A 12,178-nucleotide genomic window follows, 5' to 3' on the forward strand; every position below is an offset into this window, starting at 1 on the left:
TTCCTTTAATTTGATGTGTATTTTCAGCTATGTATATTCATTGTATATTGAGTTGTGGTCCTTTGAAATTTAATGAATCATTTTAAATAACCCTGTGGGGCTATGTGGTCTAGTGGTATGACACTCACTTTCGGATCGGAAGGTCCTGGGTTGGAGCCTCGCTTGACGCATAGTTGAATCCTTTGAAAAGACTCTTTACTGGCATTCTCTCACCGTACTCATTTGTAAAATGAGTACCTGGTCGTAAACAGCGTTGTCTGTCCGAAAAAATTGTAATATCGCCTAACAGGCGTCATGTCTCATTCTGCATGTTAAGTGTTGCTGTTGGCTAGGAACTCTTTGTAAAGCGCTTATAGCACGTTTAGTAGAAATTGCACTATACAAAAGCTCAAGTTTTTAAAAAAAATACTTTTACTTTTTTTTTTTTTTTCCACCTGATCTACACAGCAGCCCAATCCCTGCAGGGTGGGTGTGGGTGTGTGTGTGTGGGGAGGGGGGGGGGGGGTCAGAAAAAAAATCTCAACAGTGGTCAGGATCGATACATCAAGACCTTTTCTATGAGAACTCAGTGCTCTACAATTGATACATCAAGACCTTTTCTATGAGAACTCAGTGCTCTACAATTGATACATCAAGACCTTTTCTATGAGAACTCAGTGCCTACTATAACAATTGATACTCAAAGACCTTTTCTATGAGAACTCAGTGCTCTACAATTGATACATCAAGACCTTTTCTATGAGAACTCAGTGCTCTACAATTGATACATCAAGACCTTTTCTATGAGAACTCAGTGCTCTACAATTGATACATCAAGACCTTTTCTATGAGAACTCAGTGCTCTACAATTGATACATCAAGACCTTTTCTATGAGAACTCAGTGCTCTACAATTGATACATCAAGACCTTTTCTATGAGAACTCAGTGCTCTACAATTAGATACATCAAGACCTTTTCTATGAGAACTCAGTGCTCTACAATTGATACATCAAGACCTTTTCTATGAGAACTCAGTGCTCTACAATTGATACATCAAGACCTTTTCTATGAGAACTCAGTGCTCTACAATTGATACATCCAAGACCTTTTCTATGAGAACTCAGTGCTCTACAATTGATACATCAAGACCTTTTCTATGAGAACTCAGTGCTCTACAATTGATACATCAAGACCTTTTCTATGAGAACTCAGTGCTCTACAATTGATACTCAAGACTTTCTATGAACTCAGTGCTCTACAATTGATACATCAAGACCTTTTCTATGAGAACTCAGTGCTCTACAATTGATACATCAAGACCTTTTCTATGAGAACTCATGCTCTACATTGTACATCAAGACCTTTCTATAGAACTCAGTGCTCTACAATTGATACATCAAGACCTTTTCTATGAGAACTCAGTGCTCTACAATTGATACATCAAGACCTTTTCTATGAGAACTCAGTGCTCTACAATTGATACATCAAGACCTTTTCTATGAGAACTCAGTGCTCTACAATTGATACATCAAGACCTTTTCTATGAGAACTCAGTGCTCTACAATTGATACATCAAGACCTATTCTATGAGAACTCAGTGCTCTACAATTGATACATCAAGACCTTTTCTATGAGAACTCAGTGCTCTACAATTGATACATCAAGACCTTTTCTATGAGAACTCAGTGCTCTACAATTGATACATCAAGACCTTTTCTATGAGAACTCAGTGCTCTACAATTGATACATCAAGACCTTTTCTATGAGAACTCAGTGCTCTATAAATAAACTATCAGAAAACTCAAAAAGAAAACAACAACAACCCCCCCCCCCCCAAAAATAAAAACAACAAAAAAACAATGACCAACCTCGAAAGAAGCATCCAAGAGTATTTTCATATCCAATCCACTGTCATTCTTGAAGACATACGGAATGAGTCTTTCCCCGATGGTGCCTTCCATCTCTTGAAGCATATAGGCCTCGTTAAACACCTGAAAAAAAAAATAATAATAATAATTGATAAGAATCGTGGCTTTCTTTTCTTTAAGGAATGATGGGGGGAAAAGGGTGAGAAGAGAGGTGGAGTTGATAGAACAAAGAAATGTGATTTCCAAGATTTGAACTTTAGAGAGAGAGAGAGAGAGAGAGAGAGAGAGAGAGAGAGAGAGAGAGAGAGAGAGAGAGAGAGAGAGAGAGAGAGAGAGAACAGAAGTCCTTCAGAGCCATTGGGCCCAGACAGCCAGAGTTTATCCCGGTTTCTATAGCGTGAAACAGAAAACAGCAATTGCTTGCTATCATATAGAGATGATGCTAGTCAATTGCAAAGTACTTTCCACCAGGTCTAGCAGACCCAGCTCCCCATTCACTGTTGAGTGGACATGCCAGTCACAAAAAAAAAAAAAATTAAAAAAATCTTAACTGTACCCAGGATTGATCTTGATACCTTTGTGGAGGTGAAGCTAGTGCTCTACCAACTGAGCTATTGGGAGCCCCAGAGGGGACAGAAAGGTTTGGAAAAAAAAAAATTGAAATAAAAAAACAAAATGATTCTCCACCCTACCAATAGGATTCAATAGTCGTAACGTCACTTCCTTCTTAATGACGCATGGTAACTTAGTAACACTGGCTCTAAACTATCGGAACAATGGCGGACGCCCTTATGAATATTTCTCCGACGAGCATAAAAGTGTATCCAGAGGAGAAAAACATTATAAAAATGATCTTGTTTTGACTTTTATACATTCTGATCACAAGACATATGAAAGGTTCTAGCCAGCTTGAAGAATAAAAAGTAATGATTTTCTTTGTTTAGAACCAATATGGCCGCCGTTCCGGGTGGCGTGACATCAGACTGCTGAATCCAATTATCAAAACTGAGTGGCTTGTTTCTCAATGGAATGCTCTTCTTACCAACTGAGCTTTCCTGACCCCCCCCCCCCCCCAAAAAAATTTTTTTTAAAAAGCTAAATGTGACCCTTCGCCTCAAAACAGTATTAAGTCAGAATGGTTAAGATATTGAAAATTGAATTTATAGCCAGAAATATCAGACTAGTGTTGAGTTTGTATGTTTTATTGAGGAAAATGACAACCATATTTTATGGTGCTAATGCCAACAATTAATATTTTTGACCAGTTTAAAATTAAATTCGGCTTTTAATCATGTGAATCGTTCCGACATAATACCGTTTTGAGACGACGAGTCACAAATATAGATTTTTGCAAAACTCCTTACCTGTCCAAGATGGTTCAAGACATCCAGCCCTGTCTTGGTTACGACCAGTTGTAAGGGATCCCTGGCAATGACGTTGATAACCATCTTGGGCGGTGGAATCACCTCCATGTCGTCCGATGGGACAAACACACTGTTTTGGACCACCTAGGATTAGCAGGGGAAAGGGAGGGGGGGGGGGGGTGGTGAATGGTCACTTAGCTACCATTGTTTTCTCAACCCTAACACCCGACTATATCCGTAGTATACCCAGGGTTACTTTTACCCCATGCCTATTTATTACATTTTTCTGAGACAAATCATAGGCGTAGTATCAAAGATAATGTTCTTTATTTTTTACATGTTTTTAATGATAGTTAAATAAAACTATCTATGTACGTGGTCATTTTTAATACATTTTTTCTAATTTTGGAAAGTAGCAAAATCTCTAGGATAGAGTGAGTTAAGTAATGTATAAAAATAAATTTTAAAAAGCAAAAATATACAAACTTGAGCTTTTATATTGCGCAATATCCACTAAACATGCTCAAAGCGCTTTACAAAGGGTCCCCAGCAAATAGCAACACACGTATCATGTAGAACAAGACAAAATGTGAGACGACACATATTACAATTTGTTTCCGATGGAGACAAGGCTGTTAACAGCCAAGAACTCATTTTACACCTGAGTGCGGTGAGAGAATGTGAGTAAAAAGCCTTTTCCAAGAGCTCAACGATGCGCTGCTTAGAGCAGGGATCGAACTCATGACCTTCCGATCTGGGGGCGAGTGTTATATCACAAGACCACATTGCCGCAGATAATGGCTTCCAAAAGTAACAAAATACCAAACACAGAATGTTGTCCAGGCTCAAGACGCTCAAGTGGTGTCTGGGGTCCCTCAACTGAGAGGGTCAAGAATAGCCCAACGCCAAGCCAGCATGTCGTAAAAGGCGACTAATGGTGTGTGATTCCCCCTTTTTTGACTCACTCTTCCTCCAGGTTGGGGGGTTGTCGAAGGGTTAACACCCCTTTCCGTTAAACTCAAACCGTTACAGAAACGCAGACGGACAAATCAAATCTTTTTTTTTTAGCTTGGGCGACCGAAGAGTTTCTGCAATGACAGAATTTATGAAGGACAACAGACAAAGCCGAAAGGACTCTGCTTAAAGAAGCTGATATACAGAGAAGTGGTAAGACATGGAAGGAGATTTTTAAAAAGTTAGCTCAGGATAGAGAAGGATGGAAACTGATTGTCTGTGGCCTATACCCTGACCCAGTGAAAAAGGCAATGATGAAGACACTTATTCAGCCAATAACAAACAGGGTAAAAAAAAACAACCCAAAAAACACTAACGTTTTAACAAGCAGAAACAACTCACCTCTAACCCCAGCTCCCATTTCTTGACTTCTTTGCCCCCACAGATACCCACTGGTTCAATGATGGGCTCCCAGGCACCCAGCCTTTCATTGTAGTAAGCAACCTCCACACTCAAAGAGCTCTCCACACGGAGCTGGGCAACCAGGAGTTTTTTGGGTTTTTTTGAAGAATAAAAAGAAAATGCATTTTTAGTTACAAATGACTGTTTATATATATATATATATATATATATATATATATATATATATATATATATATATATATATATATATATATATAGGGGGATAGAAGACACAGAAAGTGCCTCCCTGTCCACTATGGGAGGGAGCCTGAGATTATCCCAGTCCCAATTGTGTTAAATGGACAATAGCCATTACTTGCAACCCTGTGGGTAGATACTAATCCCATTTTTAGTACTTTCCATTATATCTAACAGACTCCTTCAGAGCCATTCGGCTCATGGAGCCGGATCGGAGTTTATCCCCGTTTCTATAGCGTGAAAAGAGACAATAGCAATTGCTTGCTACCCTTTGGATAGGACACTAGTCTATCGCAAAGTACTTTCCGCCAGATTTTACACACCCAGCTACCCAATCACAGCTGGGTTGACAGGGGGGTCAGAAATAAAATCTCGACTGCATCTGGGATCGATTTCAGTCCCTTTGTGTGTGGAGCTAGTGCTCTACCAACTGGGCTATTGGGACCCCTTCAAACAGACTCAATCATCAATAGCTGCTAGATGGTCAGGGAAATCAGGAAACATTCAAAAAAAATTTAGACTTCACTCAGGATTGACCTAGAAAGCGAATGTTTATTTCATTTATTTATTTTTTTTTTTAAAGCCCTTGCAACACATTCAGGTCATATCAGCGCCAGTAAAAAGGAAGAAAATGGGATGGTAAAAAGTTCTAGAATTACAATTAAAGCATCTAAGAAAATGTAAGACAAACAGGAATTGGTTCAAATAGGAAACAGGTGTAGATTCCAGGAGCACACTATCAAAGTACTTGGTTTGAGATCACCTAAAAGTCTCATCCAAACACAAGCACAGGTCCCCACTAAGAGGAGCACACTCAAATGTTTACAAATCATATGTAAAACAAAAACAATACATGCATAACAGAGAGATGATTTACAAGGAAAAAAAATATCATCTCCCGAAACTAACTATACATTAGACTGTTTCCCTCCCAGCCAGGGCCAGGACAAAACCAAGTAATCTCATTCCAAGACAAAGATAGAAAGCATGTTGGAAAACAGACATAGGGGGAAAGAAGACACAGTATGGACCTCTCCCTGCCCACTATGGGATGTCAGGAACCCCACCCAGAAACATGGACCTACTGACCCCTGAGCTCCAGTCGTTGACTTGAGTAGCGAAAGCCGTCTCTAGGATAATCAGGGGCACTGTCCTGTGACCCACGCCTCCCTCCAGCTTGACGATGATGTGAGGCACGTCCATCAACAGCTGGAAAATAAAAAGAGATGTTAATATTATGATATGTGTGTGCTGATTTGGCTAAACCCATTACATGTCGCACGAGATTTGGCTAAACCCATCACATGTCGCACGAGCTAGTTTTTGAGATACGAGTGAATAAGGTGAAAAATCGTTATCTGTATGATTTTTGTATTTTCACGTCATCGTTTTTATTATCCATCCTACTACATGTTCTCAAAAGGATTTTACAATTTGAAGGTTATAGATAATTTGATTAAATTTTTTTCTGAGCTCGACCGAAGCGTAATAAATATGTATCGCTTATCTTAAAAGCAATTTTTTTTGTTTTAAGATGATATATCTGGTGTGCTTCATATCATCTTAAATAATTCAAACAATTTCATCTGGTGTGCTTCATATCATCTTAAATAATTCAAACAATTTCAAGTTCCAATAATTTGCATTTGTGTTTTTACAACAAGGTATATTTCTACCTAGTAGATCCATGCAGTTAAAACAGTCTATGTTTGATAAATGTTAAATTATTGGGCATAAAAAAATTAAGTTTACAATCGTTTCACACCATTATGCATTATCACAGTTTTTCTCAACGTCAGGCACAAGTGTAAAATAGTAATATAATATAATATAATATAATATAATATAATATAATATAATATAATATAATATAATATAATATAATATAATATAATATATAACAATGGTATTTATTCTATAGCATTTCCTGCCTTCTGGAAGCCTTTGGAGAGTCATATACAGTGTATACTGAGCCATCAATAAAAAGCTCTTGTTTATCCTCCAAATGTAACGGTTATAACAAGACAATTATCAAGGAATCACAAGTCAACGTTATCTCAAGAAGTACGTATGGGAGCGTATAGGTCTCACTGTTTGTTATTTTGTATTGAAGTTCATCATTTACAAATTACATATGGCCTAATTAAAATCCTGTGGGTGTCAGTCTAGTTTTGATGAACAATGTTAATAAAACAGCACGGTCGGGGTGGGATATTCATTAAAAAAAAAAAAAATAATAATTTTATCTTTATAGAGCGCAATATACACTAAACGTGCTCAAAGCGCTTTACACAGGCTCCCCAGTCAACAACAACACTTAACATGTAGGGCAAGACATGACATCTGTTTGGCGATATTAAAATTTTTCAGACAGAGTCAATGCTGTAAACAGCCAGGTACTCATCTCATTTTACACCTGAGTACGATGAGAGAATGTGAGTAAAGAGCCTTTTCCAAGGACTCAACTATGCGCTGCCCAAAGTGGGACTCGACCCCTGGACCGTCTGATCCAAAGGCAGCAGCCTCTTATGGTTCTCACACTACTATGTTACGACAATCGACCCAATCAGCAAAGTCTGGTCCGCATTCGTGCATCGTCGCAAACCCGCCGGGTAGCATCGTCACAACACAACGTTCGACTAGATGCTCTGTTGTCTCAGGTTCTTGCCCACCACAAGACCACATAGCCACTACAGTTATGTATTTCGGATCATTTCAATATTACATCTACTTTTAGACACATTTCACTCAAAACATATTATTACACAGCACAGAGGCAGTGGGTAACACACGCCTGTGCTCTGGACCAAATATCCCTTTATAACAATAACTCTCACTGAATCAGAATTACTTTTGTAGTAGTTACATATAATATATGGAGTTTTAAAAAATACTGATGTAGTCAAATATCCCTTGATAACAATAACTCTCACTGAATCAGAATTACTTTTGTAGTAGTTACATATAATATATGGAGTTTTAAAAATACTGATGTAGTCAAATATCCCTTTATAACAATAACTCTCACTGAATCAGAATTACTTTTGTAGTAGTTACATATAATATATGGAGTTTTAAAAAATACTGATGTAGTCAAATATCCCTTTATAACAATAACTCTCACTGAATCAGAATTACTTTTGTAGTAGTTACATATAATATATGGAGTTTTAAAAATACTGATGTAGTCAAATATCCCTTTATAACAATAACTCTCACTGAATCAAAATTACTTTTGTAGTAGTTACATATAATATATGGAGTTTTAAAAATACTGATGTAGTCAAATATCCCTTTATAACAATAACTCTCACTGAATCAAAATTACTTTTGTAGTAGTTACATATAATATATGGAGTTTTAAAAATACTGATGTAGTCAAATATCCCTTTATAACAATAACTCTCACTGAATCAGAATTACTTTTGTAGTAGTTACATATAATATATGGAGTATTAAAAAAATACTGATGTAGTCAAATATCCCTTTATAACAATAACTCTCACTGAATCAAAATTACTTTTGTAGTAGTTACATATAATATATGGAGTATTAAAAATACTGATGTAGTCAAATATCCCTTTATAACAATAACTCTCACTGAATCAAAATTACTTTTGTAGTAGTTACATATAATATATGGAGTATTAAAAAAATACTGATGTAGTAGATACATAAATATATAGAGACAAAAAAAAAAAAAAATTGCATATGTATGAATTTTTTATCAGACGTAGACAGGTCTGGGATTAGAACACAACAGGCCCCTGTAGCAAACTAGCATTACGTAATGAGTGATTTGATTGATAGCCAACTGCTACAAGATCTCCCATTCACCAGTTCACTGCCGTAACCTGAAAAACACGTATTTAAAAATTTTGGCCAGAAAACTCATCCTTCAAATATCGATTGATTTCAACGGCCCTCATCTTGGCAAAACAAAAAAAATAAATTCTCAAACCTGGGACTTCACAATGTCTTCCTTAACTCTCTCGAGTTCATATGCATGGAAAATCGAACAAATTTGTTCGATTTTCAATGAGGGTGAACTCGAGAGTTAAGTCCCAGGTTTGAGAGGTTTTTTTTAAAGCCAAGATGAGGGTCGTTTAATTTGATCGATATTTGAAGGACGAGTTTTCTAACTCAAATCTTTAAATCCGCGTTTTTCCAGAGTTTCGACAGTTGACTTGTTAAAGCTGTGAATGTTTTTTCATGAGTGAGTTAGACAAGCATGATCATCAGTGTTAGACATTGGAGAGTTAAGTTAAGGCATATTGTTGTGTTGTCGTTATGAAAAATGGATATATGGAATGAGATTAGCGGAAGAGTAGCGTCCCTTGATTGGACGTCACCTTACAGAGAGAACGTCAATTTGGTTATGAAGTGTCTCAAGCCGCTTTCATCGGAAGCGAGGACGAGAGACGCACGGGCACAACCAAGATGACGTTCTTTCTCTCTAATAACTCGTCCGCCTGTGACGTCACAGACTATGGGTTACGTCAAATCAAGGGACACTACTCTTCCGCTAATCTCATTCCCTATAGGAGTTAGTGCCAGTGCACTCTGTCATGTTAATAAAGCATGAAGCTGACATGATGAAAGTCCAGAGCATCAAAGTAATTGGATTCAATAGTCTGATGTCACATCGCCCAGCAACAGCGGCCATCCTGGTTCTAAAAAAAAGAAAATCAGTACTTTTTATTCTTCATGCTGGCTATAACGGTTCATGTCTTGTGACCAGAATGTGTAAAAGTCAAAACATGATCAGATTTATAATGGGTTTTTTTCTCCTCTGGATACGCTTTTATGCTCGTCGGAGAAATATTTCATACGGGCGCCCGCCATTGTTCCGATAGTTTAGAGCCAGTTACTAAGTTACTATGCGTCATTACGGGGGAAGTGACGTCATGACTATTGAAGCCAATTGTAAAGATAATTTTTTTAAAGTAGTTCTTCAGAGGGTGGACATGGGGGGGGGGGGTCATTAAAAAAAATCGTTTTGACTTTATCCAGGTTCGATTTCAGTCTCTTTGTGTGTGAAGAGATGGCTCTATCAACTGAACCATTGTGATTTCCATCCATAATATCCACAAAATGAGCTCTAAGCATTTTACAAGAAGTCTTGAGCCAATAGCAACACTTGAAATATTACATACTTTAAACAATAACGCTTAATATATGATGAGATATGATTGATGGCTGAAAAGCAATATTATAACAAATTTTTGCACAAAGAATCAACATTCTTACCAACCAGGTACTCATTTTGTACCCGAGTATGGTGAGAGAATCTAACTACGGAGTTCTTTTCTTGAGACTCAACTTTGGCAGCCCACAATGGGACCCGTTATTCAATCTATACTATTGAGTGGTATAAAAAAAAATAATTAAAAATTCCCTTTTCCGCCACGACATCATAGATATCGTCGCCTAGGCATTCCACGAAGGAATATAGATAACTCATCAAACAAGATGTCTGATGTCAACAGGAATCACCCATGATGTCCAAGTGAGCAAATTGGGGGTTAATAATCTTGCTCAAGGAAAAAAACGAAAGTGCCTGAAGTGGGGCTCGAACCCGGGTTGTTCCGGGTCACAGTGCCCCCGAAGTTTAGTTTTAACATTTAAGTCAGTTGAGACTTGGCTATAGATGGAACAAAGTTGACGTCGCTCAGGTCTATGTTATTGCTTTTTGCCATCAGCGTTTATGAGTAATTCTCACTAAACTGTATTAACCGGACTAACTATAAACGTTCAAGGTTACACATAGTTTTGTGTGTTGGTCCGTTATACTTCCGGATGGCAATGTTGTGAGCATACTATCTATACCATTTTATTCATCAGACCCATTAGACTACTGGCTTCGATGACATGAAGGCACGTGCCATACCGCAGGTAATGAGATGGAAAGCAATGGCCTCTTGATCTAGTGACTTCCCTAAGTGATCTGCTGGGAAGCCAAAGTGTGATCTACACATCAAAATTTTAGTCTTCTACCACCATACCTTCAGTCACCACCATACCACAAAACCCCATTAAATAATAAAAAATGCTGTAACTTAAGACAGAACAATCAACATTGATAATCAAAATAATCAAAAATGTTGTTTTTAAAAATCAGATATCAGCATTCACATTGAGATAGCCATGCTTTGACAATAAAACTGAAAACAATCTAAAAAAAAATAAACAAACAAAACATAAAATTCATATAATTTTTTATAAATCATAAATAAAAAAAGAAAAAAGAAAAGAAAAGAAAAGAAAAATCTGTAACAAGACTAACCAGAAGAACTGAATTTTGACTATAAACAAACAGCACATTGTGTAAAGCAAAACTGTGAACATTTTCTTTCAATCTTTTAAAATAAAGAAAGTATTGAATTGCAAGCTTCAATTTATTAGACGAAGACAGATACTGTTGATGTTTCGGGTTTTCCCTTTATCAACAAAACACGATGAATGAAACACTAAGGACGAATGAGATATCTCATTCATCCTTAGGGATAGGAAGCTAGTCTAACACAAAGTAGTACTTTCCACCAAATCTAACAGACTCAGCTACCCATTCACTGCTGACTGGACGTGGGGGGGGAGAAAAAAATCTCGATTGCACCCAGGATAGATCTTGGTCCCTTTGTGTGTGAAGCGAGTGCTTTACCAACTGAGCTATCTGGACCCCCATATGACTCTAGTATGGGTAGAATTGGACATAGATAATTGCTTGTCTGATTGACCCTGGGCTCAGATACATTGGATCTAAAACTATTCTTCCATCTTTTATAGAGCTATAATAGCCTTAGCAATTGAAATGTTTGAGGTGGATGTCGACGATATTGAAAGTCATTCCAACAAAACAATGTAAATACAGCAAGAAATACTTAAATAAAATAAAAGAAGGAAAACATCGAATAAATAAATAAATAAATAAATAAATAAATAAATAATTAAATAAATAAATACATCAAATAAATAAATGTAAAAAATACATTAAATAAATAAATAAATAAATAAATAAATACATTAAATTAATAAATTAATTAAATAAATAAATAAATAAATCGATACATAAAGAAATAAATAAGTAAATAAATAAATACATCAAATAAATTAATAAATAATGTATACAGAATTATTATTTTTTTAATAAAGCTGTGATTGAGACTACCAAAATTAGTAAATTAGCAAATAAACACACACACACACACACATATATAAATATATACATGATTGCATAATAACATTACTGGACGTATCAAAAGATAGAAGCAAATTAAAGAATAAAAAAAAAGAATTTAAAAAGAAAATGGAAACCAAGCCAGGAATACGTATCATACCTTCTCTCTATCCTA

The 12,178-nt window shown here is 36.6% G+C and overlaps 1 protein-coding gene across 1 annotated transcript in view; it reads right to left on the bottom strand.

Moving 5' to 3' along the window:
* The window catches only part of LOC144960489 (intermembrane lipid transfer protein VPS13A-like), a 215,573-nt gene that overhangs the window by 93,467 nt on the left and 109,928 nt on the right, over nucleotides 1-12,178 (bottom strand). Inside the window, exons 46-49 of the mRNA XM_078893643.1 lie at nucleotides 5,916-6,035; nucleotides 4,569-4,700; nucleotides 3,213-3,356; nucleotides 1,849-1,971 (exon numbers count right to left, since the gene is read on the bottom strand). Coding sequence (XP_078749769.1) covers nucleotides 1,849-1,971; nucleotides 3,213-3,356; nucleotides 4,569-4,700; nucleotides 5,916-6,035 — 519 coding nt within the window. The remainder of the gene's footprint in view (nucleotides 1-1,848; nucleotides 1,972-3,212; nucleotides 3,357-4,568; nucleotides 4,701-5,915; nucleotides 6,036-12,178) is intronic.

Source organism: Berghia stephanieae, chromosome 15 (assembly GCF_034508935.2).
Source record: "Berghia stephanieae isolate SIO BIC M18660-M18661 chromosome 15, UCSD_Bste_1.3, whole genome shotgun sequence".
NCBI lineage: Eukaryota > Metazoa > Mollusca > Gastropoda > Nudibranchia > Aeolidiidae > Berghia > Berghia stephanieae.